We start from the raw sequence: 27,095 nt of genomic DNA, 5'->3' as shown, positions 1-27,095 counted from the left end.
GACAGTTGCAAGCCAAAGAGTATAACAAGGTAACATGGCATACAACATTATTACACGGAAACAAGCCGAATGAAAATTTTGTAACTTCCAACGTTGTTCCAGCCGACTCTTCAATTATTGAATGACAAAACCAGAAACTGTACTGTACTGTACTGTACTGTAAGAAATAAAGAATACAGTAGTCGTTTTAATGACCTTTCTGGTCTTCTACTTCCTCTAACGGTCTTACTAATAAAAACTCTATATACAGACGTTTAACTGTCATACTTATACAGTGGGTAGCTTGTTTATACGTCATGTGTAAATTCCTTACTAATAATCACTACATACGTCGTGTATAACAGTACAACTGTTACACAGCTACGTCATAGTTTCGTCATTACATCGTTACGAAAGGTAATATAATATCTGAGGTTCTGTATTGCATCCAGTAGAGCGCTCTAGTTTGGCGTGTTAAGTATCGATAGTACAACTGGCTCTAATCGATTACCGCACTATATTTTGGTCAAAGAGTACAAGCTACAGCAATATTGTTCTAATTATTCTGTGCTCTTTGGTTTGTTCTTCTGTGGTTACAAGGCAACCATCGTCATAAAATGACAGTCGATACGAACAGCTGTTAGAGAGGCGGCGATTTTTTCTCTATATACAACGCTTAAACAAGTGATTTCGTGTACATAACTACTGCAAAGCAAATCCCATTGTATAGTTACAGACTGTTTATAGTAAACTTTATAGTTAGGGTAAATTAGGGTCAGTTGGACAGTCGGGCATGTTGGACACTTTGTGCTTTTTAACGTGTTACCTCGCCACTTGTGGGCACCACATTCTGCTAGAAGTCAATGACGGAAGTAGCCACGAGAGGGGCTGCTTCCGTCATTGACTTCTAGCAGAATGTGGTGCCCACAAGTGGCGAGGTAACACGTTAAAGTACAAAGTGTCCAACATGCCCGACTGTCCAACAGACCCTAATTTACCCTATTAGTAAAGTTTTCTGTCTCTACTCTGCAAAAGTGTCATATAAAAACTATACACAGTTTATTAGTAAGACTGTTAGTCTATTATTCAACATTAATTTTGGGGTTGTTGTCAATTTTTTTAAACCTCTTGTAGCCAATTGCTTTCATATGTTTGTATTTTTGTTTTGATTATTCAGCCTCTAAGACTTTTTGTATTTCTTAATTCCTTTCATGATAAAAATATACAAATTCTTATCGTGTTGCTTTTGTTTAAATTAAATTTCTATTGATTGTATTCAACCTTCAAGTATCAAAATTTCACTTTCACATACAGGTTCAAAGTGAAATAAACAAGCAGATTGAAAGGGGCGATAGGGTACACTTTATTTATTGGGTTATTTCACGACGCTGTATCAACATCTAGGTTATTTAGCGTCTGAATGAAATGAAAGTGATAATGCCGGTGAAATGAGTCCGGAGTCCAGCACCGAAAGTTATTCAGCATTAGCTCGTGTTGGGTTGAGAGAAACCCCCGGAAAAAAACTCAACCAGGTAACTTGCCCCGACCGGGATTCGAACCCGGGTCACCTGGTTTCGCGCCCAGACGCGCTGACCGAGAGTACACTTAAATGAATGGAAAACCTATATTACGTTTTGTGATTAAATGTACAGTTAATTAGAAAATTAAGTTGGAAATTTCAGCAGTCTGGCTAAACACTGCTCTTTCTCATGACATTCATTTCTCAAAACCATTTCAATTTGTAACCATTTACAAAAGCTATTCAAAAGTGTGTGGTTGTGCGTCAATACACACTCTACAACGACGTGTCATTGGCTGTCGTACACGTCCAGGAATATGCTGTAGAACGTCAGCAGCTACAAGCGCCTGAGTCACGAGCTCTTTCTTCGATTCATGGAGTCTCGTACACCAGGCTCTTCAAGTGCCCCCACACACAAAAGTCAAGTGAGATCGGGAGAACGAGCAGGGCATCCAATGGTTCCACCGCGACCAATCCGCTTGACTTTTGTGTGTGCGGGCACCTGAAGAGTCTGGTATACGAGACTTCAATTGAATCGAAGGAAGAACTCGTCGCTCGGGTGCTTGCAGCTGCTGACGCTCTCCAGCATATGTCTTCAGTCTTTGAACGTTTACGACAGGCAATGACACGTCGTTGCAGAGTTTGTATTGACGTAGAAGGCCGCACTTTTGAACAGTTTTTGTAAATGATTACAAATTGAAATGGTTTTGAGGGATGAGTGTCATAAGTAAAATTACAACTGTATTCTTTATTCTTCACAGTAGCTTACAGTACACTGTCTGGTTCTGTCGTTCAATAATTAGTTTCCGACCCATGGTCAACAAATAAACGTTCGTTTTGGCCTCTTGTCTCATCCCTAGAAGTTTGAGTATTGAATTTAAATACACCCTGTATGACCAGGGAATTCAGGCACTTGTAAATGTCTACCGTTATTTTAAAGATCCTCAAAGGACACTCTCCATGGAAAATAAAGTAACATTAAACTATTATAAAAATTTTTATCATAGTTACCTTCATAGTAGCCACCGGCGTGGCTCAGTCGGTTAAGGCGACGGTATTATTATATTTGACGATTGAAAATATTCTACTTTCATTTAAATATCATTACAATGCCACTTCTCTGAAGATATTGACATCTCAGGAAAATCTGAATGAATTAGGCATGATTTTGGCATATATCTTAATTGGAGATGCTAAGAAAGTGTCGGTTAAGTAATGTTAAATTTACTACTATGATTTAAAAATAATCGTGTTGTAAAGGTACTTGAACTAGACATCTAATCTATCCCTTACAGGTAGTCTCAGAGTTACCAGCGTTAATTTGTATGTTATATTTATGTAAATGAATGTAGTAAACGCTGAAAGTTAATAACGAATCTTCATTCCAGCAATTCATTATACGGAGAAAGCGCGGTTTAATGGGATTACCCCCTCGTATTCCCTTACAATTTAATTTTACTGCGGTTCTTGTCACCCTTCTTCTCGTGGTCGTTTACACAGCGAATATACCTTCTCTTACGCGACAATCTACAGTTCGCTCTATCAACTGAAAGCTGAATTGTAAGAATGCCAGGCGCGAAAGTTCTGAATCTTAATGAGACTTTTAACCATTTTAGTTGAGTTTTGTAATGAGACATTAAGAATTTCTCCGAAATAATTTTCTTTAATGAATGCCTGTATACGTAGGATTTTCAAAAACTCTGTTTACTAATTGAATAAGTAAAGGACAATTTATTTATTTAAAAGCAACGTATGAGATACGATATTTTTTCTTTAAATAGAAGGAACACGTTAGAACGGATTATAAAATAAACGATCGTTACCATCGACTAGAATAAACTTAGTAATTTACGAATTTGACATCTACATCCGGAACTGCATTCAAGTCTTGCTTCAGAAGGCAAAAGGAAGTAAAATTTCTACCTCGGGACTAGGAGAGATGGCAGTGTACAACTTCTAATCACTGGATTGTGCACCAATATGCCTGGGTTAAATCCCAAATCTATCCGCAGTGCATATGAAGAGAAGGCATATGTCACTGTTGATAATGATTCGTCCTTCGGATGGGGAAGTTAAGCCTGGCGGTCCTCTTGGTGCTATTCGAAAGGAGTAGGCTACGTGCCGGCACCGGGTTTCCTCTCTCCCTTCCTTATCTTCATCATCACCCATTCCAGACACTACACTTATACGAACACTTACACATACACTCACCCTAGTATACGACATAACTCTCCACAGATGCACATCATGTACAGCGTGGCCCGCCGAAGTGGTGTACAACTAGAAAATGGGTCACAGTTCTGCCATCTATCCGCAATATGCGGAACCCGAATCACGCAAGTGAAGTGGGTGGGCATTGGACACACACACACACACACACACATAATTTATCTTCAACGATTTCTTCTGAACTACTGGACGAATTTTGTTCATATTCTGTAAGTAGTATTCGACGTATCGACTATTCGTATAGTATAAATACTGAGGATAATGTAGCTAAATTAATGAGTTATTAAGATTTATTTTTATGTGTTCCTACACTACGCACATAGGTGTGAATATGATTGTAGAGGTTCATAATAATTTCGTAAGCCATGATTTTACCACGATTCTTTTATATTGTTCCTATGTATTTATTTACACTGCAAGTGGGCAATCACACGGTAACAGTGGTATATACAATATAAACAATACACAATAAAATTGCAATACACAATACAATTATACAGGGACATCATTTTTAATTTTTACTAACATTTTTAATATTAACTTGGCTATACTTCTGGATCAATGCCGTTTGCTACCCCCTTCCACGACTGGAGTTCGATGATACTGGCGTAATATACAAACAAATCACTTTACTAAGCATAGGAAGGAAAAAAGTAGTTCACTCATTTACGTAAACTAGGATATATCGTGCTTTTGAGGTTGATCATTTTCATTAGGTTTTTGTTTAATCAAAATACAGTATAGTATTAACAACAGAGTGTTTTTACTCACGAACTGAGCTGTCCATGTGGACGTATTCATTATGCAGTGTATATTATACTGTCTACAGCACATTAACGTACAATATCGAGAATGAAGTTAAATTGAAAAATAATCATAATATGGATATTTAAACACATTTTTTTAAATGGTGGCCGTTCACTTCGATACAGGCTTCAGTTCTAATGTGCATTTATTATCGCACTATAGACTATTTGTACCTAATCCCAATTACCAGTTTCGTCCTTCGTACTAGTAATTCATGTTGAAATAATTCTGTACCTACTCTATAAAAGAGTACCTTACGTACTGTAAATTCAATCTTCACTTCTACTCGATCCGAAAAGATAAAATTACTCAGACATACTATCTACTGTCCGTCCAAGTGGTCATGTCGTAGGGTCGTAGAATGGGAGGAAATCACGTGACAGTTAATTACTTAACGAGGTCCTTTTATTTAAGTTATTTTAAACAGTTGTATAATATTACGCAGACGTCCAAATTCTAACAGAAATTAATGTTCTCAGAAAAGAGCTAAGTTAGCCCAGCCACTAGCTGACGAATAAAAGCTGTTGGGGGAAACCGGGATACGACGCAGGCAAATGGACGACAGTACCTGTGCGAAAATGATTCAATATTGAAAGCTCTTTCGTCATTGGAAAACACGAACATATTTTTGGAACGTACTGTTTACTATGACCGTAAGGCTACTATGACTGTATATGCGGTCTTCGATCTGTGTGGAGGACGGTTTAACTTCATTAGTAGAAGGGGTGGGAGTGAAGTACATTAAAAAACTCAGGTACAATAAAAATTGAAGTAAAAATAAAATGATATCCCTGTACAATACACAATACAAGAAGAATACACAATACAATTTAACACAATAATTACAATTAATAATAATACATAAATAACCTAATTAATAAGTGAACCTAATTTTACAATACAACCTACGTAAGTTTCACATTGGTACTGATAATAATCTTTCACTTTACTCTCATCTCACTCGCTGTATTGGCACTATTACGCATTTCACTGACACTTTAGAACACATTTCACTGACACTATAGAACACATTTCATTGACATAAATTATCACTGATCGGAACTATTCACTGCACTGTAAAACCATAACTTCACTGACTCACCTCGCTTCACTGATGCAACAGCTCAAATAAGACACATAATTACATCCTTATGCATACTTATAAACAGAACTACATTTAAACTAAACATTTCTAGTCTAAGACCCTCTTACACGCTATTTTTAAATAATTTACAATTCAAACTCAAGGGAGTAACTCGTTAGGCTCAATAAATACATGTCACCTTAAAAAATTAAATGTTAAATATCACCTTAATTTTAATTTGCGCTTTATACACAACTTTTTAAGTTATTCTTGAATCTCCTTAAGGAAGGACAGCCCTAAAAGACGACAGCCCTCATAGTTTCAAAAAATTCTCTGAATTGCGTTTGTAAGAAATTTTGATAAATTGTATACGGTAGAGTACATAACCTCGTTGAATATCACGATATCAAATAAGCTGCTTTATTGCTTATTTGTGCCTTAATTCTGAAGTGTTTCTATAGCTGTGATATAACCCCAGTTGCAGCAACTCGTAAAATCCCATTGGAATTGAGGTGTTCGGAAACTAGCACACAGCGAATGTTCGTGTGCTGGAAGGCTTGAGTTGTAATCGTTGTCTCTAGTGTATAGGGAGGAATTGAGAGATGAACTGAAGCCCATCCAAGGGAATGGAGTACGCTCTAGAACGGAACATAATAATACATGATTGTTTCAGACGTCGAGATAGGGAGCGGGATGTTCATTACATTACAGGGGCTTCAAACTCGTGGAAACCGGTCAAATTGTGCTCCGCGAAAATGAAATGCTCCACTGCTCTGATTAATATTTTATAGAGAAATAAATTTCAAATAAGGTAACTTGGAAATCGTTCTGAAGTTTCTGTAGCTAGTGCTATTGTTAAGTAAATAGTTAAGTTTACTAGCAACTGTATAAATGTCACAAAATGTGAAAAAGTGGGTTATTCAAAACTATACTGCACTATTATTATTATCTACATTAAGGGGACTGTGAAGACTAAGCATATGGTTATTGTGTATAAGTGGAAGAAATGAAGAAATTTTGCTATTATTCTTCAACTTTTGAAACTATCAATTTACAATTTTTACACCATACAAGTGCAGGGACATCATTTTATTTTTACTAACATTTTTAATATTAACCTGGCTATACCTTTCTATTAACGATTGAAACAGGAAACACCGTTTGCTACCCCTTCCACGACTGGAGTTCGATGATACTGGCGTAAAATACAAATCACTTTACTAAGTATAGAAGGGAAGAAAAGTAGTTCATCCATTTATGTAAACTAGGAAATATCGTAATTTTGAGTTTGATCATTTTCATTAGGTTTTTGTTTAATCAAAATACAGTACTGTATTAACACTTAGTGTTTTTACTCACGAATTGAGCCATCCATTCGGACGTATTAATAATGCAGTGTATATTGTACTATTAGCGTACAATATAGAGAATGAAGTTAAATTGAAAAATAATCATAATATGGATATTTAAACACATTTTTGAAAATGGTGGCCGTTGATTTCGATACAGGCTTCAGTTATTTTGTGCATATTATCGCACTATAGACTATTGTACCTGATTCCAATTACCAGTTTCGTCCTTCGTACTAGTAACTCATGTTGAAATAATTCTGTACCTACTCTATAAAAGAGTACCTTACGTACTGTAAATTCAATCTTCACTTCTGCCTGACCAGAAAAGATAAAATTACTCAGACATGCTATGTACTGACCGTCCAAGTGGTTTTGTCGCAGGATCGTGGAAAGGGGGGGGGGAAATCACGTGACAGTTAATTACTTAACGAGGCTCTTTTATTTAAGTTATTTTAAACAGTTGTGTAATATTACGTAGACGTCCAATTACTAACAGAAATTAATGTTTTCAGAAAAGAGCTAAGACAACCCAGCTTCTAGACTTTACAGAGGGACGAACAGAAGCAGGTGGGGGAAACCGGGATGCGACGTAGGCAAACGGACGACAGTACCTGTGCGAAAATATGATTCAGTATTGAAAGCTCTTTCGTCAATAGAAAACACGAACATATTTCTGGAACGTACTATACTCACTAACTCAGTACCGCATACGCGGCCTTGGTTCTATATGGAGTACGATTGTAAGTTTACTAGTAGAAGGGGTGGAAGTGAAGCACATTGAAAAACTCAGGTACAATAAAAATTGAAGTAAAATAAAATGATGTCTCTGTATATTTTGGCTGTTAGATCATCTTTCTATCTCCTATACAGCGCATGCATTTTGTCCTAGATCATATATATAACAGATAAGTCATCGCTACGTTAAAATCGGCAGCACTTTGAAGAGAACCTCCAGGATCGCCACCCTTCCGCCGTAAACGAACACGAGATGGCAGTACAGTCGCTAATGCAATTCAAATGGGAATTATGACGTGACTCCTTATGTAGCAACTAGATGGCAGCGTAGTAAACCTGACAAAAGTTGATAACGTCAAAGTCTATAAGGCCGACCTATCTGGGGTATATGATCTAGGATTATGTCCAGACACTCCCCCACTCTTCCTACAGAGCTGCGCACGAAATCGGATGAGTCTACTTACGAATTATAGGTGAATGGGTTTGTCTTTGCCTTGAACTCGGTAGACACACACACCCCCGACCTTCCCTCTTATTCCTACCCCCTCTAGAGAAACGTTGTTCCCGTACTGCACATCGCGAGTGTCTTGACAAAATCCATAAGCTGTACTTGATGTTATAAAAATTGTTAAACCCGAAAAATACAAATTAAAATTGAGTTAAAAACATGATTACTTTAGGAACATTTTTCTCAAACTACTGGGGCTAGGAGGCTGAAATTTTTCATACACAGCTATTTTGTATGATAGTGAAGACGCATGGCCACTTTCACATGGTTATCAAAATTATTGTGAATTTTACAGCCAAAAAAGTATTAAAAGTATGAACATTGTTTAATAATTTTTTTCAGAATGGAAAACAATTTTTTTTATATTGAACGAATATTCATGTCATGAAAATGGTGGAAAATATAGTCAAATGCATTGGAAATATTCTTCAACTTTTATGATCCTATAGTTAAAAAATTTCTGACAAATTTTTCTAAATTAGGCCCTACCTATGTTTTTAATTTAAATTTAATTAATAGTTTTAAGGATTAAATGTTTTTTTATAAAATCAAGACGGGATAGAAAGATAATATAAAAGCCAAACCATAGCTGCAAATATGGTATTATGCTGTAAAATTTGTAAATTTGATAGATTGAAAAGTTTGAGAATAATAGCAAAATACCTTAACTCAAACATAACAGCCATATCCAGTCCCCTTAAATTGAGGGCTTTGCCAGAAGAAAGGCGGATAGACCTATACGCCCTTCTTCGGGAAAACGGTTTAAAATGTAGTCAATAATTCGCTAATTATAGTAGCGAAATTGTTTTTTTATTGTACTGTACATATCTGCAGGACAGGACTGCGTGAGTGTATATCATATTATTCAGGTGCGTTTTAAAATCTTAGATTGCATGTACAGGGACATCATTTTATTTTTACTTCAATTTTTATTATACCTGAGTTTTTTAATGTACTTCACTCCCACCCCTTCTGCTAATAAACTTCCAACCGTTCACGACACAGAGCCGAGGGCGCGTAAGCAGTACTGAGTTAGAGAGAGAGTATATATAGTTCCAGAAATATGTTCGCGTTTTCCAGTGACGAAAAGGTTTTCAATATTGAATCATAGGTATTGTCGTCCGTTTGCCTACGTCGCATCCCGATTTCCCACACCTGCTTCTGTTCGCCCCTCTGTTAAGTCTAGTAGCTGGGCTATCTTAGCTCTTTTCTGAAAACATTAATTTCTGTTAGGAATTGGACGTCTACGTAATATTATACAAGTGTTTAAAATAACTTAAATAAAAGGGCCTCGTTAAGTAATTAACTGTCACGTGATTCACCCCCTTTCTACGACCCTGCGACAAAACCACTTGAACGGACAGTAGATAGCATTTCTGAGTAATTTTATCTTTTCGGATCGGGCAGAAGTGAAGATTGAATTTATAGTACGTAAGGTACTCTTTTATAGAGTAGGTACAGAATTATTACAACATGAGTGACTCGTACGAAGGATGAAACTGGTAATTGGAATTAGGTACAATAATAATAATAATAATAATAATAATAATAATAATAATAATAATGATTTATTTTAGCTGGCAGAGTTAAGGCCGTAAGGCCTTCTCTTCCACTCAACCAGCAAATAGTGTGGCACTATAGACAATAGTCTATAGTGTGATAATATGCACAAAAGAACTGAAGCCTGTTAAGAAATGAACGGCCACCATTTTCAAAAATGTGTTTAAATATCCATATTATGATTATTTTTCAATGTAACTTCATTCTCTATATTGTAGGCTAATGTGCTGCAACAGTACAATATACACTGCGTAATTAATACGTCCGAATGGATAGCTCAATTCATGAGTAAAAACACTAAGTGTTAATACAGTACAGTATTTTGATTAATCAAAAACCTAATGAAAATTATCAAACTCAAAATTGCGATATTTCCTAGTTTACATAATTGAACTACTTTTCCTCCCTCCTATACCTAGTAAGTGATTTGTATTTTACGCCAGTATCATCGAACTCCAGTCGTGGAAGGGGTAGCAAACGGTGTTTCCTGTTTCAATCGTTAATAGAAAGGTATAGCCAGGTTAATATTAAAAATGTTAGTAAAAATAAAATGATGTTCCTGTACTATCTCAATTCGCCATATTGACGTATACGCTCTTTTTCCGGCAAACCCCTCAATTATATTACACATTTTACACTCTCTTATTTTCGTATAGGCTAGGAAAAAATGACATGAAATTATACAGTATATATGTTGACTTCGGTCCGAAATTTAAGGAAAGTTTAACTCAGCATACGTCTTTCCTCGCACCGATTCGTTTATCTGAGACACCTTGTACTTGCACCTACTGTAATTACACTATAAACCCACGCGAACATTAATGTCACCCGTAGTTAGGTAAGCCATCAAGCAATGTACTCTTGTGTTTAGATAGCTTGGCCGTTGTTATGCGCGAACATTTGAGTAGGGATAATGTGGAGTTAATTTCTCATCATATTCAGTGGGGCAGGAGGGGGAAGGAGGAGAACTGTATGCATGCTGACGTAAAATACAGTTATGTTGAAAAACATTATTTACATACCTGCACTCAATGCGCGACCACAGTTTTTCCACTCGCTGCTATCCAAACACTCGTACTTAACACAATGCAGTATCCTCTTTTCACTGTTCCACTCACAATAAAGAAAACTGAAAAGTCTCATTGGTTCCATTAAGGTACTAATGTTTTTACAATAGTTAGTATATTACACACTAGCACAAGGAAAAGGAATGAACTCTACAAGAGCTGCACAGCAACTAAACCCATATACCCCTTTTTCTCCTGAGCAATATCAAATGGACTTGCCTGGTTTCTGCGCAGAATGTTTTGACCGGCCGAGCTATCTAATCACAACAGTAATTTGTGAGACTATGGATATGGATAAAATTAATATAAAAATTTTTAGTAGTAGGAGCGTGGTACCGACCACACCACCTCATTCGAATGCTCAGGTCATGAAAACATAAAGTTACGAAATTCTACCTCCAATCGTCTTCGTGGCAGGAGGATACCTACATCTACGTAATTTATTTATTTGTTTGTGTGTTTATTTGTTTACTTACATACTTATTTATTTGTCTAGTTATCTACTCATTTACTTATTTATCTTGTCTGTTTATTAATTATTTATTTTAATTTATTTACTAGTATTTATTTATTAATTTATTCATTTATTCACTTATTTACTTATTCACTTATTTACTTACTTATTTATTTACTTCTTTATGTACTTATTTACTTATTTATTTACTTACTTATTTATTTATTTATTTATGTATTCATTTACTTATTTACTTATGTATTTAATTATTTATTTTTTGTTTATATATTTACTTACTTTCTTCTATATTTACTTACATATTTATTTACTTATTTATTTACTTTTAATTTATTTATTTATTTATTTATTTATTTATTTATTTATTTATGTATTTATTTACTTATTTACTTACTTATGTATTTAATTATTTATTTTTTGTTTATTTATTTACTTATTTTCTTCTTTATTTACTTACTTACATATTTATTTACTTGCTTTCTTATTTATTTATTTACTTACTTACATATTTATTTACTTAGTTATTTATTTACTTATTTATTTATTTATTTATGTATTTATTTACTTATTTACTTACTTATGTATTTAATTATTTATTTTTTGTTTATTTATTTACTTACTTTCTTCTTTATTTACTTACTTACATATTTATTTACTTACTTATTTATTTACTTATTTATTTATTTATGTATTTATTTACTTATTTACTTACTTACGTATTTAATTATTTATTTTTGTTTATTTATTTACTTACTTTCTTCTTTATTTACTTACTTACATATTTATTTACTTACTTATTTATTTACTTATTTATTTATTTATTTATTTATTTATTTATTTATTTATTTATTTATTTATGTATTTATTTACTTATTTACTATGTATTTAATTATTCATTTTTTGTTTATTTATTTACTTACTTTCTTCTTTATTTACTTGCTTTCTTATTTATTTATTTACTTACTTACTTACATATTTATTTACTTACTTATTTATTTACTTACTTATTTATTTACTTACTTATTTACTTATTTATTTAGTTACTTATTTATTTACTTATTTTCTTTCTTTCTCTCTCTCTTTCTTTCTTTCTTTCTTTCTTTCTTTCTTTCTTTCTTTTGCCGAGTTATCCATTTACTGACATATTTCTTAATATCTTTACTATTGAAATTGTTCGGTTATATTTTTATGTTGTATCAATACAGTGACGTTGCTTCAACATTCTGCTCTTTGTGTTTAGTTTCAAAAGATTGCAACTCTAAGGATAAGTGCAGTGTACTTTATACCTAATCTTATTTCTTTTGTTTTAGGGTCCGTGTCGAGTACTATGTCAACGAAAACACATTCAAAGAGCGCCTGCAATTGTACTTCATCAAAAATCAACGTTCCAGTAAGTACAAAACAATAGCTATAATTCATCTAACGAAATCCTTACAATTAAAACCTTATCTATACTTCCAAGACTGAACGTTCCTGTCGGTTGTTCCACTCATAAAGGGAAGCGCTGTTAAAGCACATGCTAATTATTGTGTGCGCAGAGTGAACAAGTAACACATGGGGTTATACGGTTCTTGTATTAAATTTGTTTATCAACAGATAAAAATAATTTGATATTACATTAGAGATTTTTATCCTTTTTTTAAGATAGTGGCTGCCAGTTTGCTTTATACAAATTAGTATTAAATACAAGATGGAAGTAAAATAAACATCCATATTGTAAGGGACGATAGGGTACACTTAAAAGAATAGAAAACCTATATTACGTTTTGTGATTAAATGCACGGTTAATTAGAAAATTGATTTCGAAGTTTCAGCAGTCTGGCAACATCGCTAGTGGAGTCCATTTTAACAGTTTTTCGAGAACTGTCTTAATTCGTTACAGCTTATGCATTTTTGTCAAGACACTCGCGATGTGCAGTACGGGAACAACGTTTCTGTCGAGGGGTAGGAATAGAAGGGAAGGTCGGGCGTGTGTCTACCGAGTTCAAGGCAAAGACAAACCCATTCTCCTATAATTTGTAAGTAGACTCATTCGATTTCGTGCGCAGCTCTGTGGATAGAGTGGGGGAGTGTCTGGACATAATGCATGAACTGTAGTTTCTTTACTCACTCATTATGGTCATGCAGTAGGTTAAAATGAGAAGATGACGGGAATAATAACGATAAGGAGGTTTTTAAATCCCTAGTTTTCCCTCACTTTTCTGAAGTTCTTCATTATAATTTCTGTCAGAGAAAGAGAGATCCATACACTGCAGTGCAAATTCTATTGTAGTTTCATTGCATTGCTGGAGCTTTGTAAATGGCCTCCTAGAAAAATTAACACTTCTAAGTGTCTAAACTTTTGCATGGCAGTTACGACATATTTATGTGCATGTTTACCACTGAGTGCACTGCACTGAAAATTTTACTGCAGTTTTCACTGCATCGCTGAATCTTTTTAAACGGAATTTCTGGAACAACTGATATTGTGAGAGTCCGGACTTTCGTACGAAAGTTAAAATATTCTAGAATACACGTTTATCACGGAGTAGACTGCACTGCAAATAATTCTACTGCAGATTTTATTGTATTGTTGAGGCTTTATAAACTAAATTCCTAGAATAACTAACGTTCGTAAATCTGAATAGTAGCGATGCAGACTACAAACAGGTCTACAATGAAAAGTTGATTGTAGCTTATTTTTTACGACGCTTTATCAACATCTTAGGTTATTTAGCGTCTGAATGAGATGAAGATGATGATCCCGGTGAAATGAGTCCGGGATCCAGCACCGAAAGTTAACCAGCATTTGCTCATATTGGATTGAAGGAAAACCCCGGAAAAAAAACCTCAACCAGGTAACTTTCCCAGACCGGAAATCGAACCCGGACCACTTGGTTTCGCGGCCAGACGCTCTAATCGTTACTCCACAGGTGTGGACCAAGGTGATTGTGATGTCGATGATTATGACGATGACGACGACAATGATGATGATGATGATGATGATAACAAGAACTATGACTCCAAAGCAGATGATTAAGACTACGAAAAGTTTATGATGGTGATTATTATTAATAATGGCAATTGATAATTATGACATATTTCTAATTTTTTCACCAAATAATATATTACCGCCGCACTGACTACAAGACCAGAGAGTTCCTATTCCTATCTACTGTTGGTTCAGAGATGTACAGTAGTGGAAAACAAAAACCGGATCGACCCTTGTAGCTGATTTCAGAGCCTTGTTCACTCCAGAGCACGATAGACTGGTAACTAAGACTTTCGTGGTTCGAATCCTGCCTGGGAAGGAAACTTTTTTTTGTACCTTATTCAAATTTATTACTTTTAGATTGCTGGTAAAAATTCATGTTCTGGGAATAATAAGTTAATCAAGTAGTAAAATATCGCTTCAATCGAAAAGTATTGGGAATAAATTTGAATACGGAACAAAAAAAAAGTTTCCTTCCCAGGCAGGATTCGAACCATGAAAGTATTAGTTACCAGTCTATCGTGCTCTCGGTGAACAAGGCTCTGAAATCAGCTACAAGAGTCGATCCGGTTTTTTTTTTTTTTTGCCACTACTGTACTTTTCCATATACCGCATTGAATTGAAAGTCGTATGAAAGGGGGACGTGAAAAGACAAAGAAAAATTCTCTTCGTATTTAAGTCTCTTTATAATTAGAACTAGGCATTTTCATTGTTCTACATTACAGAATTGTTATTAAAATTTGAACATAGTCATTTGTGTTTCTAATGCTTTACCTTGTCTTTGGTACTGTTTTCATTTCATATATAATGGAAAAAAATAATAACCTAAAGCTTTGTATGAGCTCTGTACGAAACATGAATATACAAAGGTAGACTAAACATTCACATTTTTGCTTCGAAATCAAAGCCGACCATTCAATTGTAACTTGAAATAAACTTACTTTCAATTTCTGGATCATTAATCCTATACAGTTTGTCAAAATAGGAAGAATTGAGCCGAAAGTCATACATTATTCACAATCAGTTTTAATTACTTCAGTACAGCCCAACTGCACTTGAGGTTATAAAAACCAACATAGGTAGTAATTCAGTTCACGATGTGAATCCGTCTAAAGCACTCAATTACACAGCTACTCCACTGGGAAGCTTTAGACATACTACACATACCTAAATCAACATTTATTGTGTACATTCATTCGGCAGATGTAATTTTAGTTTAATAATATGTCAAGTCTGCTATGCCTCTCGTCTTTGAGACTAAAATTTAATTCTCCTATTTCCAGTTGTTTAATCGTCCATCGTGAAATAAGGAAACAATGCAGGAAAATAAAATGTCCAGTACCTTCATAGTGAAGATTAAACTGCTAAATACTCGTATTATCCGTGCGCTTCTAATATTGTAAAACATCAGTGCCACTGTTATTAGTCTTGGCGATAATAAAAAAAGTTGTTGGTGGTGATAGTGGTGAGGTAGTGGAATTGCTTTTAATGATACAGTGTATTCTTTTGTGGAGTTGCTTTCTAGTATTGATGGATTTTATAGTATATGTTGTGGTAATGGAGTTCTTTCTGAAATGTTGAAATGTCCTGAAGTAGTGTTTTTTTTAGTGTTGAGGGATGTACAGTATGTGTTGTGGTAATAAAGTTGTTGTTTTAGAGGTTTTTAGTTTTCAGTGTATGTTGTGTTACTGGAGTTCTCCTTTTAATGGTCATACATTTGTAGTACCTACATGTTGTGGCAGCGGAGTTATTTTAGTAATGGTGGAGATGCAGTATATATTGTGGTAGTGAAGTTGTTACTGTAGTAAGTATAGATTTACAGTGCAATATGTCGTATTGTGGTAATAGAGTTATCCTTTGTTGATCATACTAGTAGATTTACAGAAGGCCTATATGCAGTACTGGAGTTGTTCTTTTAGTGTTGTTGAGTTTACAGTGTGTTTACTGGTAGTGAAGTTGATCTTTTAGTTGTTATTGATTTAAAGTTGTTGTGGTACTGGAGTTGTTCTTTTAGTGTTGTTGAGTTTACAGTGTGTTTACTTGTAGTGAAGTTGATCTTTTAGCTGTTATTCATTTAAAGTTGTTGTGGTACTGGAGTTGTTCTTTTAGTATTGTTGAGTTTACAGTGTGTTTACTGGTAGTGAAGTTGATCTTTTAGCTGTTATTGATTTAAAGTTGTTGTGGTACTGGAGTTGTTCTTTTAGTATTGTTGAGTTTACAGTGTGTTTACTGGTAGTGAAGTTGATCTTTTAGCTGTTATTGATTTAAAGTTGTTGTGGTACTGGAGTTGTTCTTTTAGTATTGTTGAGTTTACAGTGTGTTTACTGGTAGTGAAGTTGATCTTTTAGCTGTTATTGATTTAAAGTTGTTGTGGTACTGGAGTTGTTCTTTTAGTGTTGTTGAGTTTACAGCGTGTTTACTGGTAGTGAAGTTGATCTTTTAGTTGTTATTGATTTAAAGTTGTGGTACTGGAGTTGTTTTTTTAGTGTTGTTGAGTTTACAGTGTTTTTCTGGTAGTGAAGTTGATCTTTTAGTTGTTATTGATTTAAAGTTGTTGTGGTACTGGAGTTGTTTTTAGTGTTGTTGAGTTTACAGTGTGTTTACTGGCAGTGAAGTTGATATTTTAGTTATTATTGATTTAAAGTTGTGGTACTGGAGTTGTTTTTTAGTGTTGTTGAGTTTACAGTGTTTTTCCGGTAGTGAAGTTGATCTTTTAGTTGTTATTGATTTAAAGTTGTTGTGGTACTGGAGTTGTTTTTTTTTTTAGTTGTGATCAGGCCTGGCAGTTTCGGTCCCGTGAACTTAAACAGAACAGATTATTTTAGATAGTGTTCTGATAGTCTCACCTATGTACACCACATTCACATGGTATGTTGTCAACTTAGTCATTGTTCATGAGGTGCGACTTCGATTTGTCACCAGGTAGAAATTGGCGATGTGTTGTCAGATTTAATAACAATATTGATATTCTATTTTTTTAGAAATTTCCTTCAATATTTAGATTTTTCTTTGACATAATGAAATTATTATGAATGTCAATGAAGTTGCTGGGATAACAGTTGAGTATGAGAGTAGTATTGAGGGATTTTATGACAAACATCTTATTAGCCACCGGCGTGGCTCAGTCGGTTAAGGCGTTTGCCTGCCGGTCTGAAGTTGCGTTCGGGAGCGGGTTCGATCCCCGCTTGGGCTGATTGCCTGGTTGGGTTTTTTCCGAGATTTTCCCCAACCGTAATGTGAATGCAAGGTAATCTATGGCGAATCCTCGGCCTCATCTCGCCAAATATCATCTCGCTATCACCACACTCATGGACGCTAAATAACCTAGTAGTTGATACAGCGTCGTTAAATAACCAACTAAAATAAATAATAACATCTTATTTTTCGTTGCAAATACTAGTAGTTCTGTTACGAAGACACTTTTTTAGCATATGAAATAATTCAAAGCTCGTTAAAAATTTTATTGTTCAAATTTAATTATATGTGAATAACAGAAATTTTAACTCAAATTTTCCTGGTTTACTTGTTGGCTTATAAGTAAAAAAAATACTTCTAATTTTCATCCCATTAAATATATATATATATATATATATATATATATATATATATATATATATATATATATATATATATATAGATGATAATCAAATGTTTTGAAACACATTAGTGAATTTTCAAATCACAATATTTGTTCATTTCCTGTCTAGATATGATATCACTACAGGAACTTTGAATTTATTACATGTTACATTTGCGTCAGATACATCCATCATTCAGAATATTAAATTATATTCCACATGTTGCAATGAAATGGCGAAAGGCTAACTTTGACAGTTCAATGTAATAACAGTAGTGCTTGCAATATTTCTACGAATCGATAAAGCATGTTCCGCTGCATCACAGTTGCAATGTTGGGTATTCATATAAATACCTCGGGACACATCGCTAAATTTCCAATTGAAAAATTGTGTTTGATAAATGCTTTCGAATATTATCTGTTATTATTTTCGCTAACATGAATACTCTCTCCTGTGTCGAAACCCTTTTCGAACTACATGAATTATTACTAGCGGAAACATTCGACGAATGAGGAATGGTGAATTAACAATTATCGAAGATATCTTCATTATCATTGACACAGTTGTCATAAAATTTTATTACTGCTGTAGTTGTCTGTAGTAATAGTAGGAGTGCTGGTTTATTTTATTTATAATTTCACGAGCTCTTGGACTCGTGAAATTATGCTAATAAGATGAAACTACGAACGCAATTTAATAAAATTATTCAACGAATAAAATTAAATAACTTCCAAAACCGAATTACTTACGTAAATGATAATAATTATTGTAAAACACAGCAATAAGACATTATTATGTTTCCTTGTAATGAAGATTCAGACCGCCCAACTTCAAGACAAACATGGAATGAGATCTCTGCCATTGGTTGAATAGCAATTAATCCTGTTTCCTCCTCTGCTGGCAATGTTTACATTTCCTGTCAGACATTATGGGTGCACATTTTGCGTTTTATCATTCACATTTGACATATGGGATTCTCCTATGGGGCAATTCAACTGGGGCAAAACAGGTTTTCTTATGGCAGAAAAAAGCTGTAAGATATATAATGAGGATTAAGCAAACAGACTCCTGTAGGAGGTATTTTCAAGAGTTGAAAATAATGACTGTACCTTGTCTTTATATTTTTACAGTTTGTTGTTTGTTAGAGAGAATTATAATACACTCAATTTGAGAGGTGATGTACATCAGTATAACACTAGAAAGGAAGTCATACTGAATTAAGCTATTTAATTTACTTCCCTCAAAAGTAGCATCCTGTAGTATTAATACATTTAACAGAGTATTGGAAAAACTGGCTTGTGACCAAAGCATTTTGTAATATTAATGAGTTTGAAATAGCTGGTAAATTAGATCTTATATTTTAATATATGAAGATTTTAGTTTTAGTTTTAAGTTTGATTAAGCCTATTGCAATATTTTGTTTAATGGCTGCTCTATATCTCAAATATTCATAGACATTTCGCTAGCCCGCGGTACAAGCGTGCTAAACTAGCCCCGGCTATCGACTGGTTATTTGTACAGGATTCATATCATATCATATCGCTAACACTGGTTTATGAATACGAAAAATGTTAGTTCGCTGATCATCCACCGGAAGATCGCGCTAAGAATGTCTACGAATACGTCCCTATGGAACGAAGTATAGTTTTAACTTAGCAATTCTAGCTGAGTGGATACAATGTTTGTCGGTACATCTGAAGTTCGCGGATTCAAATCTACTCCAGAGTGAGTGAATAGCTAATAAATTCCTTATCATAGTATAGTTTTCTTTATTAGGAGTGTGAAACTAAGGACCTTTGATAATAAATTTACAACTCTCAATGAAACCGCATTCTTGAACGAGAAGTCTGTTAAAATTTATCATCCGTTTCTTACCCATGTAGAGATTCAATTCTGACATAATTTTATCATCCGGTGAAATGTTCCACGTTCAGTGTACCCCCATCACGGACTCATATCGGAAGCATATCGTTGCGTAGGTTTGTTATAATCAGTTCTGGTTAAATTACAGACATACCAACTTTCATGCACAATGCACGAATCACTCGCAATTAGCTCATGACTTCCCTTCTCTTGCATTGGCATGTTAATCCCGGAGATTTATACGTGATAGTATAACTCCAGTACTTAATGTTATATATTCGCCCCATTGTAATTATTATTATTATTATTATTATTATTTTATTATTATTATTTTATTATTATTATTATTATTATTATTATTATTATTATTATTATTATTATTATTATTATTATTTAGTCAACTGTCAGAAACAGATTTGAACCTATTAAGTGACACCAATAAGACATCACTCATGAGACAACTAAGTCTGAAGATAATAGGGTAGAGTGGTTAGTTCCTTTCCCCTTCTGTTTTATAGACATCAGTGACTAGTAACACATTATACTAATCAGACTTCAGATGTATACAAACAATTGTTCTTCTTCTGACACGTATCGTCAAGTGAGATGTACTGCCTGATAATAGATTATTATTATTATTATTATTATTATTATTATTATTATTATTATTATTATTATTATATTGTTAATTATAATTCTGCGTACTGAATGATGAACTGGAAGGAATGGTGAATGGGAGAAGAGTTTGGGGTAGAAGAAGATACCAGATGATAGACGACATTAAGATATATGGATCATTATGAAGACACAAAAAGGAAGGCAGAAAATAGGAAAGACTCGAGAAAGCCGGGTTTGCAGTGAAAGACCTGCCCTTGGGCAGAACACTAAATAAAATTAAATTATTATTATTATTATTATTATTATTATTATTATTATTATTATTAAGATTTATCAAAATTACTACTAAATTCCAATTTCTTGCATTTCATCTCTCATAGGTTGGCAAGTCTGATGTTACATGCGTTCTGTAATTGTCAAGTATGACATGAAACGTTTGGTTCATTAGTCGATACGGCTGAACTCTTGGTCGCACAGTACAATAAGTGAAGGACCATGAATTCCTCAAAATTCTTCTCTATTTTCCTTTATCTAGATTACTTGCTATCACTTCAATCTTATATTTTTGAACTTTCTTGTTGTAGCAGTGTCATGGATTCCATTTCTGACAAGGGGGACCTGTAAAAATGAATTAAATATCTCTTATATTTGGGTTGTGGACGAGGATGATGATTGCTAGTGTAATTTTTAAATGACTAGGAAGGACCAGTAAATTTTACTGGCCCTTACTCTCGTTCTAATGTAGCGTAGAAACAAAACTCTATTATATGAGCCTTGAAATTTTCTTTTCTTTTTATAGAGCTATACCAAAAGCTTTATCGTACTTCAAAATCACAGGTTTTGGGCAAGCTTAAACACGTGAACCACAGGTCCAATTGTAATCTATTAAGCTACACCGTTGAGGAAGTAATTTGTGTTGTTGTACTGTATATTGAATAGATCTATAATTTTACATAACATAAGTTAATTTGAGCAATTTTCTACCGATTCTTTGTATTAGGGGATAAAACTTCATAGCACATAGGACTCTCATTATATATATTTCGAACTACAATTCAAAAGTCACTTACTACCTCAACTGCAACGCTTACGAAGGCATTCCTGTGCAACAGCAGTTTCAGTAATGTAGATAATAAATATATTAGTTCTTATGAGAACTACCCCGCCATGTCACGATGAATGGACTGGGTCTCAGTAATTTGTCTTGTGGATCGATATTCCAATACGTTGCGACGGCGTTTGATTCTACATGATACTAATCTATTCACTCGAAATGCCAGAGTTTCTTGAGCTTGTGACTTCCGCGCTTTTTTCGTCATAACCATCGTTTCAGTTACCACACAGCAGTAATAAGTCATTAGCGAAATGACTCCTAATTTGACACGGTGAACCACGGAGCGATTTAAAAGAGGACTTACATTTAATTAAGAATTAGTTAAGTGTGACTTAGCTAAATTTTTGTGAAATTAGCCCTTAGTGTATTAATATAATAAAATTCATTTTCTGACAGTGTAAAATTTAAGAATACAATGTTTCTTCTTCATTTAGCTTCGCAATTTACTGTTCACAGTCCCTTGTGTTTTCATGGTTCCAGAATTGGTGTAGAAAAATTACCGCAGTTGCCGGATTCTTCCACGATTAGTAGTTGAATATTTTTATATAGAAGAAACTTTTTCACTTATTAGTGCATACTATTTCCTATTATGTTGATTGACATCGCACATTTCATTACATATTTTGTCAGTGTTCGTTGCAGAACTATGCACATACTTTGAGTATCGGTATTACATAAAATTCCCAGTTCTGTTGATAATGTTTGAACGTTTTCTTTTTCTGCTAAGTAAAGACTAGGTACATTGTTTGCTACTATTCTAATTTTCTTCAAATATATGAATTCCACTCCGATCTCCGTTTATACGTAATTGATCAATTGATGTCTTGTACTTATTTAGTCCGACTTTGTTTTCTCAATAATTTTCAGTCGTAGTCTTTAATATTTGCATAACACTTATAGTATCTGCCCTTATTTAAGCACCTAATTTGATGCAAAGCGAATCACACTTTTATAGATATCTTTGATATTCAAATAATAAGCAATGAAAGTCTAACTCTGAAAGTAAAACAATCAATGAAATGATGCTAGATAGTCTAATCGATGGATACGGCAGATAGTAAATTACATTTCTTCAGTCTATTATATCATAATGTCGAAGGTTTTTTCGGTGTATCGAATTGTGCTTGTAATATGATTTATTTCGATTCGAAGTGGTCATCGCTCTCTCCTAACAAGCAAACATTCTGATGGGGGCAGATAAAAAAGTTATTTTTTTTTCTTTCACCAAGTTAATAATGTCAAAAGAAGTGCTTATACAAATTCTGGCTACTCGATCGCAATGAGAGCCGTGAAAAAATAAGTTCGCCAAGGGCCGTTAACAGAAAGAAAACACAATTTCATTGAAAAAATTTATTGGAACAGACACAGCAATTGTTGAGCTATTTTTCAACATATTCCCCACCGGAAGTGAGAAATTTATAATATCATGGGATCGACAGATAAGTGCAGACGGCTGTCAAACGCTAGTTCCGATCCCAAGCGGCTGACTTCTACGACACACAGATACAAAAATTGATCCCATGATATGACAAATGTCTCATTTCCAGTGAGGGATATGTTGACAAATAACGCAAAAGTTGCTATGTCTGTTTCAATAAATCTTTCCAAGCAAGTGTGCTTTCTTTCTGTAAACAGCTCCAGGGAAAATCACTTTCTGGACGGCCTCGTAATTGCGGTCGAATGGCCAAAATTTGTATAAACACTTCTTTTGACATTATTAACATAGTGAAAGAAAAAATAACTCTTTTATCTGTCCCCATCAGAATGTTTGCTTGTCAGCTCAAATTCTCTCTCCTTCCATACTGCTGGATATCACTGTTGCTGTACTTCGGCCATTTTTATTACTAGTGAATGAATTTACCGCTAGCTAAATACCGTTTCTTCTTGTAACTTGAACGCTGCTTTATATTACTGCATGCAGCTAGTGGAATAAAGGCTGGTTCACAATAAACCGAGAACGGAAACGACAACGAGAACGAGAACGGAAATAGTGTTAAAATAAATGTATTTAAATGTGAGCATTTACAATTAACTATTGTGAATACTCACATTTAAATACATTTAATTTAACATTATTTCCGTTCTCGTTCCCGTTGTCGTTTCCGTTCCCGGTTTGTTGTGAACCAGCCTTAACAGTTAATGACACATCGATTAAAATTCATACAAGATACATAATAATAATAATAATAATAATAATAATAATAATAATAATATTTATTTCATTCCGAAGAATGTACAATGCAGCACAGGAAAAATCATGCTAAAAAAACATTTAAATACTAAAAAAAAAGATTTACAAGTACACAATATGTTCATAAGTTACATACAAGGAAATAATCACATTTAATAACATCGTATAGACAATTCTCCTTAAAAGGTATATTTCTGTTAAAATATAAATCATAGAAAGAATGGACAGGAGATTTTAGGAAATCCCAGTGGTGGCTTGAAACGTCTGTACCAAAATTAAATTAATAAATTACAATATATACTTTTCTTAACACTCTTGATAAGTTTCATTAAGATATTCATGTATGTACTCAATATTTACATTACTGCTGTACAAGGAAAACCTTCATTCATTTATTCATAGTGTTCTGCTCAAGGGCAGATCTCACTACAAAACCAGCATTCTCCAGTCTTTCCTATTTTCTGCCTTCCTCTTTGTCTCCTCATATGATCCATATATCTTAATGTCGTCTATCATGTGATATCTTCTTCTGCACCGAACTCTTCTCCCGTTCACCATTCCTTTCAGTGCATTATTCAGAAGGCAGTTTCCTTAAGGGGTTAGGTACAACTTACAGCAGTAAAATTTTGGAAATATTCAACATTGTTTTCCTCCATTACTGTATCTTGTACAATAATTAAAATTAGTATGTATAAAACACTATCCTTCTGCTATATGAAAAAAAATATATATTTTTACGATTTAAAAAATTATTTGCAATTTTTTTAAATTCAGTTTACTGTGCAGTGATGAAGCCTTTCCACCTAACTGAAAAACTATCCAACATTCTGTGATGAAATTTTTGTGTATATTTATGTATGTCATATCTACAATATGATGAAAGATCACTTCTCTAACTTTGATAGATTGTCTGATAAAAATGAATTCATTAAAAAAATATATTTATTAAGGAATGTAGTTGAAAGGGCATGCATGATGTTGTAAACATGAGTTTCAGCAATGAAATAAAAGAGAGAGAACATGAAAAAATTTACAAGTTTTTTAATTATGAGGGAAACGTTTCATCACTGCACAGTGAACTGCCACCATTTTGAATTTTAAAAAATACAAATAATTGTTTTAAACCGTAAAAATATATTTTTTTCCCATATAGTATTAGTACAGTGTTTTGTACATACCAATTTTAATTATTGTACAAGATACATTAATGGAGGAAAAACATGTTGAATATTTCCAAAAATTTTACTGCTGTAAGCTGCACCTAACCCCTTAAGGAATATTAAATAGAGAATGTAGCGGACACAGATCGTGTGAAAAAACACGAGGCACCGTTATATTGACTTTGTGCGAGATCGTGCGTATTTGCTTGTTTTCCGCACAGAACCAATACGCGGTAAGTGTGAAATACCACATTCAGTATTCCCAACGTACCACACATAACAATTTCCCTCTTCTTACCGCTTAAGCGCGACATTCATTTTACTGCTTTAGGCTTTTAACATATTATTTTTAGAGACGTTTAACATAGTAATAATTATAAATTGGAAACTTACCACTGCAATTTCACCTAAATTGCATTGTTAATTATTGTTTTTAAATATTTGCAAAAATTAAGTAAAGTCTACTACTCCACGAAACTTATTGCATTCCTGATACAAGTAACATTAAGGAAGCCGTGAATAAATCAACAAGATTCCAGATGCCGATGTTATTACAGCAATATGTTATATAAATAATATTGTTAAAATATTAAAATGAAAAATAAATGATAACATAATCTTACCGTTTGTTTTAAGTTCGCATTTATAGACTGGGGAAAAAAAAAAGACAGACGTATATCACGGCCTGCTGGAGTATAGTAAACACAGAAAACATTTTATAGCAACAATGTTGAAGAAAGATATTTTTGTTTTCCGAAGTTGCCGTCATTAAACAGAAACCAACATGTTGATTTCATTGCAACTAATTAGAAATTCGTCTTTCAGGTATGTAATAAACGGTCTTCGCATAATATAATGTACGATACACGAGCGGTATGTTTGTTTTCATGTTCTCGGAAATTAAAAAAGCTCAACTACGTTTCGCTTTTTCAATCTTTTCCTCGAACATGAAAACGTCAACATACCGCTTTTGTAACGTATATTACTATTATGGTAAAAGTTATATCGTCACAATTGAAGTCATGATGTTTTAATTTGGTATGGTAATATTTCACGGCACTAGTACAATAATTTGCCATATTATGCAAGATTTTCACTAACGTTTATAGCATATATTATACGTTAATGGAGAGAAACGCATGAATTTTTCTCCGAGAGCTACAGATATACCGAGGTAAAAACTATGTTTTAATACCGTGGTGTATACACTATTTTTTCCACCACAGGAAGTAAATTGTCGCTTTTTTTCATGAAATTCTTATTATTGAAGTTCGCTGAAGCTATTTTATTGAGTGTATACGCACAGCTGCAAAGGGAAAACATATAGTTTAATAGTTTAATATTTTAAATTACATGTCTAAAACAATAATAGACAAGGACAGTTAAAATAGAACAATTACAAGGAGATTGTATAATCAAAAAATTCGTCAAGATTATAAAACGGATTTAAAATTAACTAACTAGAGGTGCATGATTTGAGAGCAGCTCTGCTTAAATTCAAAATATGTGATGGAAATTTATTTGCAACCTTCAATGACATTTGAATATTTTTTTTAGCAAGTCTACATGTTATGATATTAAAATCCTTTCCTTGTTTTGTGTCATAGGAATGAATATCATTTCTTAATAGCAACAACTATTGTTACGTTATATTTCCCTCCAAATTTTTAGTAACCTAGAAACCGAAATTTACTTCCTGTCTTGGAGAAAGACTGTTTATAATGCTTAGCTAACAGAACTTAATTCTTCCTAATTACAAAAAGAGTGAGGATTCACTGCAAACGAAATAATCTGAAAGAAAGGAAGAGATGAACTTCTTATATCGGAATATCTTAGAGTTATCTTCAAGTGTCCCGTAGGAAAGCGAAAGAATTGAGTTTTATCCTCACTACAACAAATTGCCCATTTCCTTGCTGTTACCTAGCAACGAGATTGACTGCACTTGGTATATTGCCGATTCCCATGGGAAGAGGAGTGCGCATCTTTCCTAACACGAGAGCTTCACTTATTGACCTAGCGTTTTAACATACCACTTTCCACCTCATTACATGTATTAATTAATACACACTTCATTTGGTAATGTTCTAAATTAGGATTCAACATACTCATCATCATCATCATTATCATCATCATAATCATCATCATCTTGCAACGTTTAGGATCATAAGACATCTTCCTATTCAAATCACAACAATTGTTATATAATATCCACACTACACATTAGAAATCGAAAACTACAAATCCATAAACCTCCTAGGCATCACAATTATAAAAGTAAGTAACAGACA

At 33.7% G+C, this 27,095-nt stretch overlaps 1 protein-coding gene across 3 annotated transcripts in view; it reads left to right on the top strand.

Moving 5' to 3' along the window:
• SLO2 (slowpoke 2) overlaps nucleotides 1-27,095 on the top strand; it is a 1,063,914-nt gene that overhangs the window by 742,473 nt on the left and 294,346 nt on the right. For all 3 annotated transcript variants that reach the window (XM_069849155.1, XM_069849157.1, XM_069849156.1), the window contains exon 4: nucleotides 12,623-12,702. In XM_069849155.1, coding sequence (XP_069705256.1) covers nucleotides 12,623-12,702 — 80 coding nt within the window. The remainder of the gene's footprint in view (nucleotides 1-12,622; nucleotides 12,703-27,095) is intronic.

Source organism: Periplaneta americana, chromosome 16, assembly GCF_040183065.1.
Source record: "Periplaneta americana isolate PAMFEO1 chromosome 16, P.americana_PAMFEO1_priV1, whole genome shotgun sequence".
Taxonomy (NCBI): Eukaryota; Metazoa; Arthropoda; class Insecta; order Blattodea; family Blattidae; genus Periplaneta; species Periplaneta americana.
This window is presented reverse-complemented; position numbering and strand designations above follow the sequence as displayed.